This window comes from Moschus berezovskii, chromosome 11, assembly GCF_049115385.1.
Source record: "Moschus berezovskii isolate FMDL1 chromosome 11, NW_MosBer_1.0, whole genome shotgun sequence".
NCBI lineage: Eukaryota > Metazoa > Chordata > Mammalia > Artiodactyla > Moschidae > Moschus > Moschus berezovskii.
The window spans coordinates 106,165,795-106,189,863 of NC_142470.1; the positions used below are offsets into that span (position 1 = coordinate 106,165,795).

At 48.4% G+C, this 24,069-nt stretch overlaps 1 protein-coding gene across 1 annotated transcript in view; it reads right to left on the minus strand.

Annotated features, from left to right (window-relative positions):
* FER1L5 (fer-1 like family member 5) overlaps positions 1-21,750 on the minus strand; it is a 52,261-nt gene extending 30,511 nt beyond the window's left edge. The window contains exons 1-18 of the mRNA XM_088841662.1: positions 21,666-21,750; positions 20,547-20,599; positions 19,872-19,963; positions 19,075-19,183; positions 16,099-16,153; positions 15,570-15,679; positions 14,151-14,279; positions 12,385-12,447; positions 11,610-11,660; positions 8,821-8,851; positions 8,172-8,287; positions 7,816-7,939; positions 7,353-7,405; positions 6,063-6,131; positions 2,761-2,804; positions 2,585-2,667; positions 2,413-2,507; positions 1,185-1,313 (exon numbers count right to left, since the gene is read on the minus strand). Of these exons, the coding sequence (XP_088697788.1) occupies positions 1,185-1,313; positions 2,413-2,507; positions 2,585-2,667; positions 2,761-2,804; positions 6,063-6,131; positions 7,353-7,405; positions 7,816-7,939; positions 8,172-8,287; positions 8,821-8,851; positions 11,610-11,660; positions 12,385-12,447; positions 14,151-14,279; positions 15,570-15,679; positions 16,099-16,153; positions 19,075-19,183; positions 19,872-19,963; positions 20,547-20,599; positions 21,666-21,750 (1,491 nt within the window). The remainder of the gene's footprint in view (positions 1-1,184; positions 1,314-2,412; positions 2,508-2,584; positions 2,668-2,760; positions 2,805-6,062; positions 6,132-7,352; positions 7,406-7,815; positions 7,940-8,171; positions 8,288-8,820; positions 8,852-11,609; positions 11,661-12,384; positions 12,448-14,150; positions 14,280-15,569; positions 15,680-16,098; positions 16,154-19,074; positions 19,184-19,871; positions 19,964-20,546; positions 20,600-21,665) is intronic.
* Positions 21,751-24,069: the final 2,319 nt, after the last annotated feature.

The following is a 24,069-nucleotide window of genomic DNA, read 5'->3' on the forward strand; positions in this document are numbered from 1 at the left end:
TCCCCACCTGGGGCAGAAGATGGGCATTGGCCTCACTTCTTTTGTCCTGTTGGTCAGAGACCTTGATCATTGTTTCCAAAGGGTCTCTGGTGACTGCTGTCTCCTCTCCAGCTCTCCTCCCCTGTGACTGTGTCCCCATTTCTCCTGAGTAAGTGGGTGGCCCAATTTTACTTCCATTTAAAGCTATGGTTTTTCCAGTAGTCATGTACAGATGTGAGAGTTGGACCATAAATGAGGCTGAGCTCCAAAGAACTGATGCTTTTGAAATGCGGTGCTGGAGAAGACTCTCGAGAGTCTCTTAGACTTCAAGGAGATCAGACCAGTCAATTCTAAAGGAAATCAACCCTGAATACTCATTGAAAGGACTGATGCTGAAGCTGAAGCTCCAATACTTTAGCCACCTGATGGGAAGAGCCAGCTAACTGGAAAAGACTTTGATGCTGGGAAAGACTGAGGGCAGGAGGAGAAGGGGGCGACTGAGGATGAGATAGTTGGGTGGCATCACTGATTCAATGGACATGAGTCTGAGCAAACTCCAGAAGATAGTGATGGACAGGGAAGCCTGGCATGCTGCAGTCCATGGGGTCACAAAGAGTCAGATACAACTTAGCAACTGAATAGCAACTAATCTATTTCTGACGTGGCTCCTGCTGTTCTTTCCTGCCTCAGTGGTCCTTCTCGGCCTTCAGGAACAAATGCAGACTCCTTAGAACATCATTTCTCCTTAACTAGATTGCATATCTCTTAAATCTAAACCTTATCTTTACTGGGTCCCTTGACCTCCTGGGATTTGGCACAGCAGGAAGCCCCCACTGGGGCTTAGTAAAGACTCAGGTGGAGGGACTTCCCTGGTGGTCCAGTGGTTAAGACCTCACCTTCCCATGCAGGGGGTGTGGGTTCAACCCCTGAGCAGGAGCTAAGATCCCACATGCCTTGTGGCCAAAACATCAAAATGTAAAACAGAAGTAATATTATACAAATTCAATAAACACTTTAAAAATGGTCCACATCAAAAAATTCTTTTAAAAAAGACTCAGCTGGATTGAGGAAACATCCCATACATCCAAAAAGTGCATTCCACTTCTGACCAACGGCTTCTTGCAATGTCAGAGATGGGACCCACAGGAGACTAGAAGCAGGCAGAAGGGGTCTTTCTTCCTGGGTTACCTGTCTCCTGTGGTTACCTCTATGCTGATCACATCTAGGGAGAGATCCTTCATCTTAGCTTCTTGAAGGGATTTGGCGTGGGTGATTAACTCCAGGAAGACCCGGCCTCGATAAGCTAAACCATCCTTGACAATGTTGGGAATATTCTAGGGTAACAGGAAGGAAAACAGTAGGAAAAGGAATGAGAGAAAAAAAGCAGGAAAAGTCTTTCCTGAAACCTCTGTAGCAAAGACAGGGTTGTTCTGAAACTTTCTGCCTTGGGCTGACCACAGTCCAGGGAGGAATTCCAGAAACTGCAGTCATGGTCATGCCTGGAAACCTCTTGGCCCTGAGTCCTCTCCCACACCTGAGGCCTCCTCCTCTTCCTCACTCATTCCATCTCCGGGCCCACCAAGTGCCCTGGTCCTGTAAACCCTTTCTGCTTGGAGGGGACTGTGGTAACTGTTAAATTATCCCAGGCTGGCCAATCAGGACAGGCCCTGCCCCAATTAGAGGCTACCGTGGCCCTGTTCCCGTCAGGAAGGCCCAGGAAAGAGCAGCAGAGATGAGAGACGGCGTGAGTGTGGGGGAGGCTCCTAAAGGCATTGAGGGTCTGGTTTCTGAGGCTCTTCCTCACTCAGAGGCCTTCCCAGCCCCATTCTCTTCTTTGCCAGTTGGCTTTCTGGTGTTTACCGCCATCCTCTCTCTATCTTTTTTTAATTTTTACTGGAGGATGGTTGTTTTACAATACTGTGTTCGTTTATGCTGTAGGCAAACTATATATCCCCTCTTTTATGGATTTCCTCCCCATTTAGGTCACCACAAAGCATTGGGTAGAGTTGCCTGTGCTGTAGAATCTCATTAGTTACCTATCTCACACATGGTAGTGTATATACATCAGTCTCAAAATCCCAATCCACTTCCCCCCAATCACCAGTGTTGAATAACCCAGTGTTTTTCCACATTTACCTGTGCTGTTTCTTTTGCTGCCCATGACCTTTCCACCTGCCCAATCTCTTACCTGAGGTCTCATCTCAATGCCCCTTCCTTAGTGAATGCCCAGAGCACTCTATCTGCTCCTTCCTTGGGTCACAGCACATGCTCCAGGCTTATGTGGCCCTTTGTGTACAGGCTTCAAGTCCTCTACTGGAGTGTCATGGACAGAAACCAGGGCCTGGCCCTCCCCAGGCACCTCCCAGGCCCTGGTGCCTGACACATGGTTGATTTCACCCCACTATTCCCTAGAGCTGGACATAAGAAGCTTACAGGGTCTTCTTCTTTCATCCTGAAAGGGGCCTTTTTACCCCCACGGAGAGTCAAGAAGCTGGGGCCAAAGCAGGGTAAGAAGCCAGAGTACATTCCTACAGGAGAAAGGGGTGAGAGCTGGCTGGCTTGGGTGGGAGAGGTGCAGGAGGCAGGGCACGGAGGGCTTGCTTGCCTTCTATTTCGGCTCCAGTGGACGAGATCTGGTTGAGGGACAGGCTGACCGTCCCGATCTCATCACTGCACCTGTTCCTGGGGCTGGAGAGAAACACACCCTGCAGGTGGAGTCCCCAGCCTGGTTCTGATTTTCTCCTCCCTGGTGTGTTTTCCAGCCTCCACCCTGTTGCTCACCAGTCCAAGACTCTGAACTTGACGTAGCTGGAGAGGCAGGGAAGCTGCAAAGGGCAAGTGAGAGGGGCAGTGGGTGCCTGTCCAGATGGCCTAGTCTTTGTTGAGACTGGGAGCAGTTGGGAAGTCCTGAGTCTGGGTCAAGGTTTGGCTCTGTTACCAGTGAGCCCAGAAGGACTGACCACTGAGGCTTATGGACCTTTGGCTGGGGGCTCCCCACAGTATAGGCCCTTCGCAAGGGCCTGGGGAAGGCCTCGGACTGTGTCCCATGATCATTTTATATTCTCATTCTTAAAAATGGTCCCTCATTGCGTCAGCTCCAGGGTCCACAAGATGTGGTCTATCCAGCTGCGGAGTCCATGACTGCAGTCCGTACATGGCCCTTCAGTCTGGAGGCAGGTTTATCAAGCCATCTCACGGGGACATCATGGGCCTCGAAAGACTTCCTCACATTTAGCAGTTAACCTTTATTTACTGTTTAAAAAAAATTTTTTTTGGCCACTCGGGGTGGCTTGTCAGATCTTAGATCCCCAACCAGAGATTGAACCCGGGGCCCGAAGCAGTGAGAGCACACAGTCCCAACTGCTGGACCACCAGAGAATTCCCTAGCAGTTAATCTTTAAGCAGCAGGACATCTGTCTCTTCAAAGAGTAATAATAGCTGCCTCTCTGGAAGGGTCTCCATTGTCCCCAGACTGTCCTGAAAGTCTATGTGGATCACCTCAGTGACCCTTACCCCTACCCCCGACAACTCCAGAAGCCAGGAGCTGTAATCATTCTTATTTTCAGACAGGAACACTAAGGCACAGAGAAGCCAAGTCCCTGAAGTTCCTGTGTGCTGTGCAGGGCCCCTGCCCACTCTGCCGTAACCCAGCAAGGTATGACTGTCCTTGACCGAGGGGGACTGAGGCCCAGACAGGGACAGAAGAAGGACTGGAACCCCAGCTTCTGAGCCTGATCTCTGCTCCGTCCTCAGTTACAAAAACAGAGTCCACGCATACAACACAGCTGTTGGGGTCGAGGCCTGAGTGGGCCTCTTGTTCATGGTGGTGGCTGAGGGTCCTCTGTTCCCCACTCCCCTTGTCCTTCGCCCCTTGCCGTGGAGGCTGAGGGTCAGGGGAGCAGGGGAAATAAAGGACTTTCCATGGACTTCCCTGGTGGTCCAGTGGCTATGACTCTATGCTCCCAATGCAAGGGACGCGGTTTCAACCCCTGGTCAGGGTACTAGATCCCGCATGCCACAACTAAGATCCAGTGTGGACAAATAAATATTTTAAAGTACATATTAAAAGAAAGGGCTTTCCCACTGAGCAGCTGCTTAGTAAGCCGTGAGATCACCCTGCTTAAGGAAGGACACTGGAAGTGGAGACGGGGGGGGCCCTTGGGCACCCAGGTCTTCCAAAGCACCAAACCCTACAAATTGGTGGAACCGTATTTTCATCCACCTTTGAGAATTCTCTTCCCCTTTCCCAATCCTTTGTTTTGACTCCCCTCCTGTCTGGGGGCCCCGGGACTCCTAACTGGCACAGACCATGGTCAGCAGTGCCCCCTGCAGCCTGCCTTGCTGGGCCCTGACCAGCTGGTCTCAGATGCCACTGACTGTGCAGGTGCTCATCCTGCCACTTCACGGGGAGGTCCAGAAGGCTGGCGACAGGCGGAAGGCTTTCTCTGGTGGTCCAGCTGGTAAAGAATTCGCCTGCCACGCAGGAGACTGCCTGCAATGCAGAAGACCCAGGTTCGATCCCTGGGTCAGGAAGATCGCCTGGAGGAGGGGCATGGCAGCCCACTCCAGTATTCTTGCCTGGAGAACCCACGGAGAGAGGAGCCTGGTGGGCTATAGCCCAGGGGGCTGCAAAGAGCTGGACATGACTTAGTGACTGAACCACCAGCAACAGTCAGGCTGCCACCCAAAGAGCCACAGCTCTAGAGAGAAACTGCATCGACAGGAAATGGGCGAGGGTCTGGGGGTGTTTGGACATCTTCAAACATGGGAAGGCCTCTTTCAAGGATGGGGGGCCTGCCCCTCCCTGACTGTTTTCCGAGCCCGGAGGAAGCTGAACATGAGGACATCCGAGCCCTGAGCATCCAGAGTGTCCGAGCATTCCTGTCCTGAGCCTCATCACAGCCAGCACAGAGGCAGAGAGCACGGGTGCGGGAAGGACTGGGTCCTTCTTTAAGTCTAGAAAATCACCCAAGAAGGTAGGGATGCAGAGAAATGGTTAAAAATGCCGACTCATGGAGAGGTAGATGGAGGTGTTTCTGGGAGAAGCGTCCACAGAAAGGCAGAGGGGATCTCCTTTGCTAATTTCACATCACACAAAGGTAAGGCATGTTGGTGGTGGCGGTGGTGTTGAGTCAGTAAGTGGTGTCCAGCTCTTTGCAACCCCATGGACTGCAGCATGCCAGGCTTCCCTCTGCCAGCCTCTTCTCCTTCTGCCTTCAATCTCTGCCAGCATCAGGGTCTTTTCCAATGTAAGGTGTAAGGACGGTGAAACACTCTCTGGGCAGCCAAACGAGTGCCACACAAGTTCTATACACTCAGGCGCGAGTGCTCAAGTCCTCTCTCAGATTCCTGACTCTTATTCTACACACAGTTTTTACAAGCCTGGCATGGAGTCAAAAGTCAGTCACAGCTCTCACAGGGCTTGGGGAAAACTGGCATCCACACTGCTGATAGGTGACTGAGAAGGACTGAAAAGCTGTAGAAATCAGACTAAAAGCCCCACCATGTTGAGACCATTTAATGCAGTAACAAACAGCCCCACACTGCGCATAGCCCAGTGTATAACTATGCTCTTGGAGTGCCCCTAAAGCCGTCAACTAAGATATAACTATATTCAGGGTACTTTGCTTAGAAGATAAGAAAATGCATAGTACAATTCAGAATGGGTCTTGAAAGTGTTTTTTTTTAAATGAAAGGGCATGTTTAAGTTCTCTGGAAAGTTCAGTCTTAGGGCATTCATTTCACTTTTTTTTTAACCTGAACTTGATCACTGGGTCATTTATTGGTTTCCCTTTTTTTTTTCGGCTTCACAGCACAGCTTGCACTTGCAGTATCTTCATTCCCTGATGAGGGAGCAAACCCAGACCATCAGCAGTGAAAGCGTGGAGTCCTAACCACTGGACCACCAGGGAATTCCCCCATTCATTTCAAGTAAGGTTCACTGTGATATGTCCTGGGCTTCCTCATGCTCCCTATAAAGCAGAACCCCCTGCCCCCTCTCCCCCAACTTCACACGCCCCTACAAACACCCCTTCTGTTTGTGGGGGGGGTGGGGAAGAGAAAGCATGATGGAAAAGCAATACCTGAATCTGGAAGGTCAGGATCTGGTTCCATATCGGGCTCTCGGTTTGGGTCTGCACATGTGTCCTGAGCTGGGAATATCCCAAAGAAATCTCAGTCCAGCCTGTCCCTTCTCCCTCCACTGGCCTCACCTCCCAGCCCTTCTGGTCCAGCCTACGGGTGGACCCTGTCTGCAGCACAGAGCTGGTCATGGGAGTCCCTGGTCCAACCACACTTTGACAACTTCTCATCAGCTACAACTTCGGTCCTTTGAGTAGCTATCTAGATCCAGACTCCTTCATATTTCCCCTCAAATCAGCTTTCAATTGATTTAAGTCTTAAATAGAGGGTTACTAGCTCTAGTACATGAGTGCAGACATGTTGCTTTTGTTAGAGAAATTCTGAAATCCCAACAAAAAGTCAGCGACAATGATACTGATGGCATACTCCTTTTCAGAGTATCACTTGACTTTATTTTCAACCCTAGCCTTATTCTAAGCAATCATGTTGGTAAAATCAAGGGTTAATTGGACTGGTTAAACTTTTTCACACACTCTAAGAAAAATGTAGAAATATTAACATTTCTGAAAATATGTGTGCCTCTACCACCCAGCGGTATCTCTCCTCCTTCCAGAGTACCAAACCACCCAGTGGGAAATAAGCACTCAGTGTGGCGCTCTTAAAATATGTCCACACACTCTGTGGTATGTTCCCCTTCAAAAGGTGGACACTAATCTCCCTCCCTGTTTGTCTGGGCTAGATTTAATGACTTCTTCTAATAGGTAAGATATGGTAGAAACGATGCTCGATCAATCTTAAGACAAATCTACTTAATTTCAGCCCAGAATTCCCCAAATTTGAACATAGGGTCCTTTTTTTTTGCCCATGACATCCATCAGCACACTTTGGAAAATGCTACTGTGTGTTCAGAGAGCTTCAGGGAATGTTAACAACTCCCTTGCCCAGAACATTCCATGTCTAGATGCAGAGACTGAGGTTCAAGGGGCTCAGTGACAGTTTCAATGGGGTGCATTTGTGGACTTGTTGTTTCATTCACTGGTCCACTCATCTGTGCATTTCGATGTTTGGTTTTCCGTGGGCATCTTCTCCCTTCAAGGTACTGGGCACGGCTCTGGGACACGGGCCGACTAAGCTACGGCCTCCACCTTCACAGAGACCCTCCCTGGTCCCATGGGGTCACATCACTCATAAATGGGATATGACTTCTGGGGTCCTGGCCTCCGGTCTTTTCCTCCACTCTGTTTTCTCCTAGGTGCCAGTGTCTCTAAGCTTCAGACCGTTTTTATGCTTACCTTTTCCCCAATTAGTTCCACCTCCAACACAGGACTCACAGAGTACTGCTTCTCTAAGAATAAGAAGTGAAAAGACTCCTGCGGCAGCATTATTTTTTCAGGAGGAAGAGATGGAGAAGAGAGAGGACCTCCTAATGAAGACCCTCCCTCATAATTTGGTTTCGTGCCCCCTGGGCAGACCCCTCCCACTTTCACTCTGTTCCCCTGTGCCACTGTGTGTCCTGGCACACAATGGGGGTGGGGGCTGGCATAAGGAACCTTGAATATGGGCATTAAGGACAGGTCAGGGGCACGTGGCCCATTTTAAAGGCGCCTTCATAAAACCATTCTCGGTAGATTTCAGCCTCCCCGTCTCCCTGCCCCAAATCTTAATGTCAGAACGGAACTGGGGAGCCCTATGAGAAACCAAGGTGGTCACCCGGTAGGGAACCTCAGGGTCGCTCCCCCCCAAGCCCCGACTGACTGAGGAGGAGGTCCTCCGCACAGTAGATGAAGAGCTGTAAGTAGGCTACGCTGGCGGGCACCACCGACGACTTGAAGATCCGAGCGTCCGTGTCGTCAACCCTGTAGATCAGTTTTTGATCGACCTGGAGAGACCAGAGAGCCGATAGGGTTAGAGTCACAAGGAGGTCACAGGCCACCAGGTTTGGCTTCCCCAACCTTCGGCTTGGTTGGGGTGGGGATGGGCAACCCGGAAGTGACACAGGGGACAAAGAAAAGCCTGTGAAGAGCAGGGGCTGCCTGGAGGGCCTGGGGGGTGGTCCCCCACGGAAGCAGCCAGGATAAGAAATGTTCCTGAGGTGCTGGGGGCAGCCTCACCGGGGCCTGGTCTCCCACACCGAGGGCACAGATGGTGACTTTCAGGTAGCCTCTCACACCACTGTTGCGTTCGTTTGGCTGGCAGAGGCCAAGCCATTTCCTCCGGAGTGTGTGACCTGGAGAGGCAGAGGGCCCGTGGGAGACCAGCCTCCAGTTCCCCCCTTCTTCCCCGAAACCAGTCTTTGCTTCTGTGGTGGGGGCAGGTGTGCGGAAAAGTGTCTCACACATTCTGGTTTCCGTCCGCGGCAGAGGGAAACGGGACTCACTTCTTTGTGCTTAGTCATTCAGTCCTGTCTGGCTCTTCGCAACCCTTTGGACTGGAGCCTGCCAGGCTCCTCTGTCCATGTGATTTTCCAGGCAAGAATACTGGAGTGGGAAGTCACTTCCTACTCCAGGGGATCTTCCCAACCCAGGGGTCAAACCTGCATCTCCTGCATTGGCAGGCGGATTCTGTACCCGATGAACCATTGGGGAAGCCATAAAGTACAGTATCATTAAGCAAAAGCACAGTAAAATGTTGTCAAGTACAGAAAATAACTCACACCCTCCCCACTCCCCATGTGTTGAATATGCAGGAATTTTGAGATGATTTCAGCACCTAACTGGTTTTTCTCAGAAGACACTCACATTTCCAACAATGTTTACCTACCTGGACAGTTGTAGATGAACCCAACATCTGTCTGAAAACAGAGGAGTAGACAAAGGATTAGTTAGGGTCTCCAGCCAAGATTCGCAATAACCAACCAACCTGATGACAATTCATGGACTTTGTTGTCCCATTGCTAAGTCGTGTCTGACTGGCTGTGACCCCGTGAACTGCAGCACGCCAGGCTTCCTGGTCCTCCACTGTCTCCCGAAGTTGGCTCACACACACATCCACTGAGGCAGCGGCGCTCTCTAACCGCCTCATCCTCTGCCGCCCCTTTCTCCTCTTGCCTCAGTCCTTCCCAGCATCCTTTTCCAACGAGTCGGCTCTCGTGGGCTTGTCCCGCCCTAGCTCCTTTCGTCTTTGCAGCAACCTGGAAGTTGGCCCATTGTAATCTCCACTCTACAGAGGCAAATGTTCAGTTTGAGCCAAGAGCCCCAAGTCTAGTAAGTAGGGAGGCTTGGATTGAAAGGACCCTTGGCCACCACCAGCACTTCTGACAAACACAGCCTTGTTCTTCCCTACGCCTGTGTGGAGGAAAGTGTTTATCCCATCCTGGGGAAGAGGATGGTTGAGGAGCTGACCAACAGACTATGGGTTTTCCTTTTTCCCTGGGAGATAGATGTTCTGCTCGTTTGTTTTGATGTGGACCATTTTTAACGTCTTTATTGAATTTGTAACAACACTGCTTCGGTTTTGAGTTTTGGTTTTTTGACAGTGAAGCATGTGGAATCCTAGCTCTCCAACTAGGGATCTAACCTGTGTTCCCTGCAGTGCAGTCTTAACCACTGGACCACCAGGGAAGTCACTATGTTCATCATCTTGATTGTGATAATGGTTTCAAATACATATTTGAAAATGTATCAAATTATAAATTTAAAATGTTTATATATCATTGTATGTCAATTATATCTCAATAAAGCTGGAAGAAAACAAACCAAAACAAAACTTATTCACCTCTAATGGGCGATAGATCTAGGCAGAGATCATCAATAGCTGTTAACAACAGAGAAAGAGACGGCAGTCATTCTGTGCCTGTAGGTGATGTCATCTGGCCAAATAATTGACCCAAGTCTGATCCAGCCTCTAGATAGCAAATACCTGGGTGGAGGATCAGGAGATGTGAGACCCTGGAGGTACAGTCAGCAAAATCCAGACTGAGGGAAAACTCTGCAGGGCAAACCATCCAGTTGCTTCAAGAAATAAACGGCCAGACTTCCCTAGTGGTCCAGTGCTTAAGAATCCGCCTTACAATACAGGGAACACAGGTTCGATCCCTGGTGGGGGAACTAAGATCGATGTGCCGTGGGGCAACCAAGCCCATGAGCCACAACTACTGAGCCCTCATATCACGACGAGAGTCTGCAAGCTACTCTGAAAGTGCTTGCACGACACAAGGAACATCCTGAGAGCCAAAACTGAGACCTAAGGCAGCTGAATAAACAAATATTTAAAAAAGAAAAAGAAATGCAAAGGAAACTAGGGTGCAGGACCAACTGAATAAAATACACAGGCCTAAAAATACATTTCAATCAACTGCAATATGTGCACTTGGTTTGGATCCTGATTTGAATAAACTCTAGAAGGAATTCATGAGACAATTAGGGATATTTGAACACTGACTAGATATTTAGTGCTAGCCAGGAATTGTAAAGGTGTTTAGATGTTGCCATTGTATTTAATTATGCTTAATAAAGTCTGTATGTTTTTGAAATAGGTAATGAAATATTTTAAAGTAAAATGATATGTCTGAGATTTGATTAAAAATATTTATGTTGGTACAAAGCAATTGCAGTTTCGGGCCATCAATTTTAAATCAGTCATGTCAGACTCTTTGCAACCCCATGGACGGTAGCCCACCAGGCTCTGTTGTTCATGGGATTCTCCAGGCAAGAGTACTGGAGTGGGTTGCCATTTTCTACTTCAGGAGATCTACCCAACTCAGATTTCCCAACCAATCTAGAATCTCTTAATTCCTAGGCCTGTGCTGCTTCTTTGAGAGTTAGTTGGGGGAGGGGCAGGTTATGAACACTCACATGCTTATTACAAGTTGTGAGAAAGAAACCTTCCTTTGACTTGTCCTAAATTTGCCTTTCCCAAGGGTCAGGCCCTTTCCCAAGAGTTGCCAGATTTAGCAAATAAAAATACAGATGCCAGTTTAAATTAGGATTACAGATAAATAACGACCTTTTTTTTAGTAAACGTAGGTCCCCAGCAATATTTCATGAGGAGCCATGAAATACTGGGGACATACTTACATTTAAAAAATACCTGTTGTTTAAGATTAAAAATTCCCAGGGCCTCCTGGATTTAGCCTGGCAGCCCTACCTTTGGTTAGCCCTTCATGATTGTGTGAGCATCCCTCATTTCTCAACCTGGGTCTTTCCCAAAGCAAATCTTTTCTCTGTCTTCAGGGGCAGTCTCTCTCCAGGTTTTCCAGCTGGTTGACCTTTTGGATCCTCTGTTTCCATTTTCTGGAGACAGAGATGTGAGCTGTGTCCGTAAATATTCTAAGTGTAGGGGGAGTCAAGGTGGCACCCAGCACTCTCATAAATGTTACATACTTTAATCCTCACAAAAATCCTGTGGGTTGAGTATGTTATTATCCCCATTTTACAGATGAGGAAGTAGAGGCTCCGCATAACTTGTCTAAATCACCCAGTGGGTAGGTGGATCCACAACTGGATCTTTCTGCATGAAAATCCAAGTCCTTTTCCCTAGCCTGGGGCAAGTAGCCCTGGGTGGGTCTCTGTAACTATTTCACCAAACCTCCTCCACCATCCAATGCTCACTTGGAATCTCCCGATCTCTGCATTGAATCTCATCACTGAGGAATTTATCACCTGCAGGGAGTTTCCAGAGAGATTTGTTATTCACAACCCTGATTTCCCCAACCCCCAGGGTACATCTGGGCCCTCCAGGACTAACTCAACTTCCTAATGACTGGCACTTCCAAGTAGTGTTTCTCATTTAATTCTCAGAGGAGCCCTGAGAAGTTCCGATTTTTAGTTCCACTTTCAGGATGAGGAAATTGATCTGAGAGGTCAATTCACTTGGTCCCCACAAAGCAAACTTGCTCTCAGCTTTCTCCTCTGCATCCTGTCTTGGCTATTTCCTAAGAACTCTTCAAGGGAGAAGCCTTGCTCTCACTAGCCCTGTGCTGGACACATAGGAGGCATTTGATAAATACAAGTTCCCCATTGTTACTGGGTTCCCTGTGGTTGGAGAATGGAATGTCTCATTTGGAGGGGACGTTTGAGGGGTCCTTTGGTGGCATGAAAATCCTGGTACATGGGAAAGGGTTGCTTTGTTCACCTTGGAGCTAAGTTCAGGGTCTATCAGTTGGCATTTCATAACATTCATTGAATGAACGAATAAATGGATGGATGGATTGGGTGGGCGTCTGTCTGGCTGCTAGGGTGGAGAAGGTAGCAGAGATGCTGCCTTGGGGTCAGAAAGACTGTCTGATGTGACTCTAGCTCTACAGATGGGGCTGGAGGGGAGTGAAGCACTTTTCAGAATTGAGGCGGAACAAGAAAAGTGAACCCATCTTGCCCGGCTCCTCACCTGGATTAAGATGATCTCATCGAAGAACTTCATAGGAGACTCATAAAAATTCTGAAAGAAGATCTGAAGTAGAGAGAATGGGAGAGGGGTCGGGGTGGGAGTAGGAAACGTGTCTCCATCACATCCCCCAGGGACTGAGCAAGCCTGAAGCCTCCAACTAAGAGGCTTCTGCCTGTCGTTTGCCCATTTCAGTGACCTTCAGCTCCTTACAACCACATGCTCCGCTTGCAGAAGTAGAGGCCCACCAGATCCTAAATGGCTTTTTCTCCAGAAAAGGGTGGTGTAGGGGATCCCTGGAGGACCTGGGAGCAGCTCAGAGCCCATCAAACTGCCCTGGGATGGAGATGAAAGTGTCCGCCTCTTTCAAGATCGCCTTGTCTGTCCACCACACCCCCACTCCCTGCTGCAGCCAGAACCTCCTCCCCCCAGAGCAGACCTGGCCCTGTCACTCTCCTGCTTGAGTCCCTCCACGGCTCTCAAGTCCCATCCAAGATGAGGCCCCAGCAAATTTTGCAGGCTTACCTACGGCCACCCCCCGCCACACACACACACAAGCCCTGTCCCAGCTCCACCCATGTCTACAGTTTTGCCAACCAGCCATACTGTTTCTTCCTTCCAGGTCTCTGAGAACACAATTCCTTTTTCCTGAATTATCTTTCTCCACCTTGTCCCTCTTTCGTTGGAGACTTCTCTGAGTCCTCTCCACCCTCTCTTCCCTGCCCTCACAGTGCTTCTCTCTTTTCTTTGGTGGTCTAGTCACAAGTTAATTCAGTGCCTATTTATGGAGTTCTTATCGCATCAGTCATGATGCCAGGATGTGAGGCCCCAGCAGCCCAAAGTTAGCGTTGTTGTTCAGTCGCTCGGTCGTGTCTGACTCTTTGTGACCCCTTGGACAGCAGCACGCCAGGCTTCCCTATCACCAACTCCCAGAGCTTGCTCAAACTCGTCCATGGAGTTGGTGATGCCATCCAACCATCTCATCCTCTGTTGTCCCCTTCTCCTCCTGCTTTCAATCTTTCCCAGCATCGCAGTCTTTTCAAATGAGTCAGTTCTTCGCATCGGGTGGCCAAGGTATTGGAGCTTCAGCTTCAGCACTGGTTTGATCCTCTTGCAGCCCGAAGGATTCTTGAGAGTCTTCTCCAGCACCACAGTTTGAAAGCATCAATTCTTCAGCACTCAGCTTTCTTTATGGTCCAACTCTCATATCCATACGTGACTACTAGAAAAACCATAGCTTTCAGCTATGCAAACCTTTGTCAGCAAAGTGATGTCTCTGATTTTTAATACAGGGATATTAAAGTTGTCTAGATTTGTCACAGCTCTTCTTCCAAGGAGCAAATGTCTTTTAATTTCATGGCTGTAGTCACTGTCAGCAGTGATTTTGGAGCCAAAGAAAAGAAAACCTGTCACTGCTTCCACTTTTTCCCTTCTGTTTGCCATGAAGTGATGGGGCCGGATTGCTATCACTTCTACGCAGGGCCTGCGCTTTCCCTCCCAGATCTTTATCCCCTAGGCCCTGTCCCCCCAGATCCCTGTCCCCTCGCATCCCTGTCCAACTACAGTCTTTCCAGCATCATCATTTGTGTGTTCACATGCTATGTTCTCCATGGTGTTTGACCACCTGTGCCCAGTTTTGTGGAACAAACAAATGAAAGCAGCAGAGTTGGGGAGCAAGTTTACCATCCCCCATCAGGAAATGCCTAGCCCTCGGCCAGCCCCATTGACCCACGTGCCCCATTCAGCTCTGAAGGGCACGGGCCGCCCACCTCATTGAAGAAAGGGTTGTTCCCCATCTTGATCCGTGAGTGGTGCTGGTGGCCTCCAATGACCACCTTCACCACGGGATTGATGTCGTTGCCCATCAGCTGCCGGGCTTCCAACACCTGCACTCGGACCTGCAGGGAAGAGACCGGGGGAACTGGCTTTGGGGGTCCAGGCTCCTATTTGTCAAGGGGGGCTCTTCTCCGAAAGAGCAATGTGCTCTGGGAAGAAGCATGTACTGCCGGTAGGAAGCGGCCCCGCAGCCCTGAGGGGGCCTGGCCCCTCCTGTCTCTTCCTGTGGGAGCTGTCACCTCCACTGTGCCGTTGCATTTTGGGTGCACATAGGGTTTACTGCGTGGGAGGGACTTGTTACAGAATAAAGTCGAACATTTCTCAGTTGTCGTCGTTTCATTTTGTTTGTTTTCAGTATTTATTTGACTGCACCAAGTCTCGGTTATGGCATGTGGGATCTTTAGTTGCAGCATGTGGGATCGAGGGGTTGAACCTGGGACCCCTGCATTGGGAGTGTGGAGTCCTAGCCACTGGACCACCAGGGAAGTCCCAGTATATTGTGTTTTATATTTGTGATCTTTTTACAGAATTGAACACTTTATTTATTTTTATTTAATTATTTATTTTTTACCAGAGATAAGGACGTTTATTTCATAGTGATAAAAGGACCAGTTAATGAAGAGGACATATAAAGATTATAAACATTTTTGTTTATACCCTGACAACAGATCTTCACAATATATGAAGCAAAAACTGATAGAAGTATAAAGAGAAATAAACAAAAACTCTTCTCTCCATTGATATAACAGGTAGGCAGAAAATCATCATGGTATAGTACGTTTGAATAGCACTATCAATCAACTTGGCTTCCCCAGTGGCTCAGCGGTAAAGAACCCACCAGCCAAGGCAGGAAACTGGGTTCCATCCCTGGGTTGGGAAGATCCCCTGGAGAAGGAAATGGCAACCCACTCCAGTATTCTTGCCTGGGAAATTCCACGGACAGAGGAGGCTGGTGGGCTACAAAAGTCCATGGGGTTACAAAAGAGTTGGCCATGACTTAGAGACTAAACAACAACAACAATCAATCAACTTGATCTGATGGACATTTATAGACTATTTGATCCAACAGTGGCAGAATGCAAATTATTCTTAAGTGTGCACAGAATATTTACCAAGAAACACCATATTCTGGTACATAAAACATGTTTCAATAAATTAAAAAATAATCATTCAGGTTATGGTTTGTTTGTTTTTTACCATAATGGTATTAATTTTCTTTTTTCCAGTGTTTACTGGAGTATAGTTGCTTTACAATGTTGTGTTGGTAGGAGTTGAACATTTTAAACTTCTGTGCAGCTGAATCTATGATCTGTGTTTCTTCTGCTCTCCTGAGACTCAGTAAAGGGCCTCACCTGGAAGTGCTGAGGCTTTGGGGACAGAGCCTTGTGCACTGTGGCACTGGGAAACATCAGCTTCTGCTTGGCCACCTCTTGAGCTGTTACAGCCAGGAGGTCTTCATCACCTGGGGAAACAGCCCAGGGTGGGCTCTCATGGGGGAGAGCGGGATACTTGGGGACATGTCCTCCATTTCATCGTTCTGTCCCCAGTGTCCCCAGTGCTAACTAAAATCACAGCCAAGAGGCCCTGGTAAGGGCACACGTCCTCCCCAGAACCCTCCCATGGTGCCCACCTACCCTCGGTAACCCTGGGCTCACTCTCTACACATGGGTGGGGCACACTCCGCGAAATCGTCATCCTTGCCTCCCTCTGCAGCCCATTGGAGGCTGGGTCTAATGTCTATTGTGACAAGTAGACACATTGGGCAGGTGTCTGGAGAGCTCACAATCCTATAGGCCTCAAGGGTTGGGTCTCCAAGATCCCCAAGAGTCCATCGAGCTATGGTTGGAGAAGGGCAGGGCTCAGCCCCGTGGAAGTACATACCGATCTTCTCGATATCCTTGTAGGTCATAAGGGCTGCCTGGAAGGTGACGGTGCACTGCAACGCCAAGGCAGGGAGCTGTAAGATCCTGCAATCCCTGGCAAGGCCACAGCACTGGAACCTAGTCCATCGTGGCAGGAGTCATACCCAGCCATCCTGGGTGGAGTGATGCTGACCACGGCACAGGGCCCTACCGGGGGGGACTGTGCAGTCTGGGGTGGAGGGAGGTTATGAACCGATGGGGAGAGAGCCATGGGTCACTGCAGACGGGGGCTGAGGAACAGGAGGTGTATGGCAGTGGCAGTGACAGAATAGAATGCCGCAGGGTGCGGAGGAGAGAGAGAAGTGACTTGAGACCAGTCCAGACCCACTGATGCTGAGCTCCTAGCCTAACATCTCATGACGCCTTGTGGGAACTCCAGCAAACACCCCATTGACCTCTTGCCTCCAAGCGCCCTCACTGCTCAGCCATTGTCAGAATTGACCCATGAACTCCCTAAGTGCCTTAAACTATCAGAGTAAAGTCACAGCTTACCGGCGTAGACCCCACAAGGCACTTCACTCTGGCCCCTGGACACCGCCCAATCTCGGCTCTCCCAGTCAAGCCCTCTCCGCCCCTCCCCCAGTGCCGGCAGTGCGGGCAGCCCACCCTCCTGAACATGCCGTGCTGCCTTTTGTCCCTCCAGCCTCCACACAAACACCTTACATTCCCGCCAGGGGCTGTCTTTCTTTCCTATCCGTTGGGCAAACTCATGTGCTGCTGTGCTTAGTCGCTCCATCATGTACGACTCTGCGACCCCATGGACTACAGCCCACCAGGCTCCGCTGTCCATGGGCATTTTCCAGGCAAGAATATTGGAGTGGGTTGCCATGCCCTCTTCCAGGGGATCTTCCCAAACCAGGGATTGAACTTGTGCCTTCTGCATTTCAGATGGATTCTTTACCATTTGAGCCACCACACCTCTCCTTAAAAACCATCTATAGGGCTTCCCTGGTGGCTCAGTGGTTAAGAATCCTCCTGCCAATGCAGGAGACACAGGTTTGACCCCTGGTCCAGGAAGATCCCACATGCCAAAAAGCAACGAAGCCCATGTGCCACAACTATTGAGCCTGTGCTCCACAGCCTGGGAGCTGCATCTACTGAAATGCGAGCTAGCTGGTGCTCTGCAACTACAGAAGCCATTGCAGTGAGAAGCCTTCACACTGCAACTAGAGAGTAGCCCTTGCTTGCCACAAGTAGAGAAAAAGCCTGGGCAGCAACCAAGACCCAGAACAGCCAAAAATAAATAAATAAAACCACATGAATTTTTCTTTTTAATCTACAAAAGTGGAATCTGAGCTACACTCTGTAGCAATCAGCTCAGGAAACGAACCTGATACTTACAGCAACCAGCCCAGGAAATCAGTTTGCTGTGAGTCGGGCCTGTAGAAAGTCAGACCGCCAGCTCTAGCAACAAACAGCCAGGACTCGATTAATAACTGACAAATCTCTTAATTTTGTTCCCACTTTTAGTTCAGGGCCAGTGGGAGAAAGCCAAATATATACCCCTAAGCAATCACATAGGGTGCTCAGCTTCTAGTTGGTCCCCTTAGAGCTTCCCTCACATCAACAGCCTCCCATCAGGACATAACTGAAGTCTTCCCTTTTTTCTACCATAGAGTTTTCTCACTCCTCTGTCTGCCTTTGCATCTCTGTCAAATCCAAGTGCTGGTAGCTGACTCCCTTGTTATATTTGTTGCTGTTGTTTAGTCGCTAAGATGTGTCCGACTCCTTTGCGAGCCCAGGGACTGTAGTCCACCAGGCTCCTCTGTCCATGGGATTTCCCAGGCAAGAATACTGGAGTGGATTGCCATTTCTTTCTCCAGGGGATCTTCCTGACCCAGGGATGGAATCCGTGTCTCCTCCATTGTAGGCAGATTCTTTTCCACTGAGCCACCAGGGAAGCCCCTTGTTATACATTAATAGCAAGCTCTGAAGAAATCGCCTTTGCTTATTCTCATCTGCTTGGTCTTCATCACCTCCTCTGTAAAGCCTTTCATTTTCTCTCAAGTGAAATCATTCATTCCCTCCTGACCTCAGTGAAGTGGCTTTACAGACCCCAGTACATACGTGCTGGAGTGCTTGTCATGGGAGTGACAACAGAGGTGGGCTTCATTCAAGTTCGTATCCCAGGCCTAGCACAGTCGCTGACGCCAGCAGGCAATTGACTGAAAACTGATCTCAGTGGGTGGCTGAAGGGTAGAGGGTGAGGAGGTAGATGGAGAGCGTCATGGAACTTGGGGAGATGATGACAAGTGTGATTGGAGGAGGAAACAGACAGAGCTGGACTCCATCTTAGGCCAGGCCGAGAACATTAGGCTACACGCATGGTCACCCTCCCAATGGACTCTGAACTTTGTGCCGGGTGTCTACAGAAGTGGCATACCAATGGGAAACCAGACCCCAGATAAAAGAGCCTCAGGACTTGTATTTGGACTCTCCTTGCCTAAAAGAATATGCTAATTATCTCTGTAACAGAACAAAGTGGTAACTTGCATTGTGTTTATCGGGATATGACCACAGGCCTATTGATAAATGTCCACTGTTTATCTAGTCTTGTGACACATGAATCATGGGTTAACTTTGATCATACCTCTCTTTTATCATCTCCAGACTAGTTTCAAGGAATTTGGGGAGGTGGGTTTGAGCAAGTACACTTAGGGTATATAAGGTTTTCACAAAAACTGGTCGGGGTCCTTGGCTAAGAGAAGACTCTGCCTTGGGCCCGCTGATGTAATAGACTGCACTCCAGTATCTGCATTGTCCTTCTGAGTGAGTTTGTTTCTCAGAACACATGGCTACAACATGATGGGGTCCCCCAGTGTAGAAAATGTTCTCTGGGTTAAGGGGGACACTGAGATGCTGCTGCAGTGCATGGCCCAGCTTCATCAGCTGCCCCCCCAACTCCTTCAGCCACCCTCCCTGGGGCCTGACTCACGTCTGTGGGCATCATGGAATGGTTGAGCAGGGTGAGGTCATTCACAAAAAGGATCTTTCTTGGTTTTTTCACCAAGGGCTTGAGCAGTACTGTGGCCATGCCAATGAACCTGGGGAGACAGGGAGCAGGTGTGAGATCCTGAGCCTGGTGTCCTTCTCTGTCCCAGGCATAGCTTTATCCAGGGATGTCTTCGTGAGGCTGTGCTGTCCAGAGAGAAGGAAGGATGCAGTGATCGGAGAGCATCCACTAGAGGGCGCAGGACTCTCAACTCTCTGGGAATTGGTTTGGGGGCTTCCTTGCCAGTGGACATCCTAGTTACTGGCTCTGCCGCGCTGTGCTCAGCCCCTTTCCAGAAGCTCTGCTCCCACGCTCCTCTAGAACAGGACCTGTGCTAAGGAATGGCTGATTGAACCAAGAGGTGGGCATCTGACCAAAGCTGGGCCAATCAAATTCTCTGTCCTAGGAATTTTGACCTGGGATGCCATAGCTCAGTCTCAGTAGGGCACTAGAATGGGGCTGCGATGAGAAACCAGTGTTGGGCAGAAAGAAACAGGTTTGAGATCCTGTGTCTTCAAAAGAGACAGAAAGCCCCTGAGTCCCCAGTTTCCTAATTCTGTTTGATCTGTCTATCTATAATCCCAGCCTTGATACCTTTTGGGGGGATATTAGCTGTCTAGAGTGGGTTCTAGTCCTTGCATCTGAGTGAGTTATGGACTAGAGACTGGAGACACAGCATCTGCTGTAGATTTGGTCAGAGAATCAGGCTCCTCCTGCCCCTCTCTCTGGGGGAGCCTCACCTTTCCTTCTTCACTGAGCCCATGTCTCGAAGGGTGATTTGCAGGAAAGAGTCCTTCTGCAGGGGGTGGTTCCAGAGGTGCCAGATGAGCGTCTGGGGGAGCCACAGAGAGGTCAGTACCCTCACTCTACCCCGCCCCTTCCCATCCTTCTAGGAAATGAGAAAAGATGCAGGTGAAGGTCTGGCATTGTGTTTCTCTCAAACTGAGGACTCTTCCTCAAGTCCAGTTTCCTAAGGGGAGGCATTTGTTACCTTCACCCAGGAGCTAGGCATCCTACCTGAGCTCCTAGAGCTTAGCTGTAGTACTGGGGGCTTGTTGGTGGTTAAGGGGCTTGGGAATCAGGTGGTGGGACGAGGATGGATGGGAGATGAGAGGGGATCCTGCAGAGGGAGCCCTGTCCCTGGGAACATCAGGATGGCTGGTTGGACAAGCTGAGTCCCTCCCCAGGGTGAGGGAGCAAGGCCAAGAGCTCTGAGCAGCTGCGGTTGCGGTGGCCCTGAGACCCCACACAGCCTTCTCAGCACAGAGGCTGCTCACAGGGCAAGATGCTCCAGCCATGGGAAGGCTGAGGAGGCCCCTGTCCCCTCCCGACACTTCTGAGCACAGTCAGTCTGAACCCAGCCTGACTGCTGGGCTTGTCACTGTCTCATCTGGGCTTGCCCCGATGTGTTTTACCTCATTCCACACAGGGTGATTGCCTTCCACCTCACGAGTTGTCCTCTTGACATCTGAAAAGACACCAAGGGGCCAGCATATGCGATAGGACATGTTTCAAAGTCTAGGTTCGAGTGAGCAGAGAGAGGTCAGACTCTCAGAAAACATCCAGTCTGCATTGGCAGATGTGATGTGGCACTGATTCTTTCTAACTTTGGAGTTTTCTAAATTTCTCACCTTTTGTTAAGAGTGATATCACTCCCATGTGACAGATAATGTTACGTGTTCATTTCATTTTCCTCCTGGGTCCACAGTTCCCAGTCATCTTGCACCAGGGTGGGGTCGGGTAACTTGTCCCAACCAATGGAGTGTGGGAGCGATACTTAACTGCTGCCTGATTGGCTCCCAAAGCTTCCCATGAGAGTGTCCATTCCCCTCCCCACTCCCGTGTCCACCATCACCGTCTGTGGGCAAAGCAATGCCTGGTGACTCTGCAGCCACCTGCAACAAGCAGCTGGTCCCCAATCTACTGTTTGGAGGAGTCATTCAGGATTGCTGCCTGATCTGTACCATCGACGTTAGACTTGGTTGTAAGCAAGAGGTGAACTTCTGCTGTGTTAAGGCACCGGGGGATTTAAGGGTTCCGTTGTTACCATTGAGTAACAACCAACTTTAAAGCCAGTGTACCCTGAGACATCCTAAAACATCTCTAATGTGTTGAAAGGTCTTTATCCACTACAATTTGTCTTCTCCAGAAACATCTTTAACAAAGAAGAGTCCATAGCCCTGCAAAGAACCTCTAAATTGGTAAATCTGAGATTCTTCCCAAGGAACGAATATGTGTGTGAGGGCACAGTAACCCACTCCAGTATTCTTGCCTGGAGGATACCATGGACAGAGGAGCTTGGTGACCTACAGTTCATGGGGTTGCAAAGAGTTGGACATGTAGCCATTCACCAGAAAAAATGAAGGCAGAGGAGTCATACTAAGAGAAATCATAGCAGTAAGGATGATAAATTTGAAAGATCTGGATGATGTCTACCTCACCTTTTGGTCACATGGACTCTTTCACACAGTGGGGCACCAACGGATCTAGTTTGCACTGGACACATGTTGCCTCTTGGGGGTCCTGGCTCTTACCTCTGAAGAACACGGACACGCAGGGTCTGGGTGGGGGGCTTAGGGGTGGGCTAATCTTGGCCGACTGCACGATAAGCCGCAGCATCTTCCCCACCTACTTCTCAATGTCCTTCTCAGGCGAAACTTCCTGCTTGGAGCACCTTGGTCCAGGGCTTCTCCTAGGGCTTATAGGGTGAGGAAGGTCCGTTGCTTAGCAACAGAGGTGATGTCACAAAGGTCGGTGGTTCTTGATTCTGGAGGGGAATGAAGAGAATGGAAAGAGGAAGAAGTCATAGGGCATGATGAAGCCAGTGGCTTGAGGTGACCAGGGCTGTAGAAACAAATCAGTTTGACTAAATTTCATTTCCTCTTCTCATTTTCTTTTCTCTCTCGTTCTTACTGTTCTTCTAATTTCAAGATCAGGAAAAAGGGGAATATGTTCTCTTTATACAAGCAAGATATCTGCACTGAATCCTTGCCAAAGTCATACTGTTTCCATGAGAAAATAGAGAAGGGAAGTGAGTTTGAGAAAAGGAATAGGGACCTCAAAGATGATTTCAGTGGTGTTTCAGAAGTCCTTCCTAATGTGGAAGCAAACATTGAGGCCTCCCTTTTTCTAAAGACATGAGTTTACATAATGAGTCTCTCTTTAACCAAACTAGCTTACTCATTAACAAATTCCTATGCCAGCCAGCTGGGTTTGTAAAGTTAAAGAAAACTCTGAAGAAAAGTCTCACTGATGATATAATCTTGTTGTGGTGCCTTGCTTGCTCTCAAGACCTCTCAGAATGAGAACGGAGTAGGTCACTGCTCGCGCTGTCCCTAAGCTTCTTCTACTTTAGGGTTGATCATTATATAACCTACATCCAACTACATCCAATAGTCAGCATGAAAAAATTTTTTTTGTCAATTTATTTATTTGGCTGTGCCGGGTCTCAGTTGTGGCATGCTAACTTATTAAGACTTTTTTTGTTTGTTTTTTGATGTGAACCATTTTTAAAGTCTTCACTGAATTTGTTTTATGTTTCGGGTATGTGGGATCTTAGTTTCCTGATTGGGGATGGAACCTGTACCCCTTGCATTGGGAGTGGAGAGTCATAGCCACTGGACCCCCAGGGAAGTCCCATTAGCATAAAAATTAATGAATGTTTTAAAAATGTGTATTAATTGATGAAACAATTTAGCACTAAGCTTACTACGCATTCTAAAACATGCATAGCATTCAAAGAACAACAGCAACTTAAAAAAAGCAAACTGGATGTGTGATTATGGTCCTCGGATTGCTTTCAGTCTTCCTGACAGTTTTTCTTGAAATCTAACAATGACACAATGCTTGTTGCTTTGTGAAAGATTTTCCAAAGTAATCATGACACAAAGGCAAACCCAGTAAAGGAAGAGGTGGATAGATTTGATCACATAAAATTTAAGATTCTTGTATAAGAAAAATATACCTTAAAAGACAAATATCAAGGTAGGGAACATCTGCAACAGTTCTTATAATTCAATAAGAAAAAGATGAATACTCCAGAGGGAAATGGGCAAAGTTTAGATTAGAGGATTGCCCAAACAGATTTTTAAAAAAAGATGCAAAAACAAATTCAATCTATTTACTAATCAAAGAAATGCAATGAGATACTGTTTGTCATTTTGCCAAATTGGACTCAGAAGCCCCCAAAACAAGAAAAATATGTAAAAAAAAAAATTCAAGCTCATTAATAAGCAAAGAAATTACAATAAGATACCATTTATCACCTCCCCGATTGGCAAAGAATGAAAAAAAAATGATTAACTTGGTGTGCTGAAGAAGAAGGGGCAGAGTTCATGCACTGTGCTGATCAGACAGACATAAAGAGAAAAAACCAGCAGAATGCTGGAGCAAAATAAGTGCCAGGGCAAGAGAATTAAGGGTGGTGAAAGAGGAGCCAAAGCTGCTCTTTTCCTGTCATCCTAATAATATTAACCTCTGTAGCTCTAAATAGTATATTTAAATAACATCTCTTGAATTTTTCACTTTAAGAGATTATTTACCAAGTCATTTCTTTCACATCATCTTTCACTCCTTTCCCATCTCCAAGCTTCTCTCTCCCAAACTTTCTAACTGATCACTTTTAGACCTTAGCTACCATGGAGGAGGGCATGGCAAACCATTCCAGTATTCTTACCTGGAGAATTCCATAAATAGAGGAGCCTAGGGGGCTAACATACAGTCCATGGGGTCACAAAGACTCAGAAACAACTGACTTGTCATGCAGGCACCGTATTTATCTGCATATTTAACTTCTATGCAGAGTACATCATGAGAAGTGCTGGACTGGATGAAGAAGCAGAAGCTGGAATCAAGATTGACAGGAGAAATATCAATAACCTCCCATATGCAGATGACACCACCCTTATGGCAGAAAGCTAAGAAAAACTGAAGAGCTTC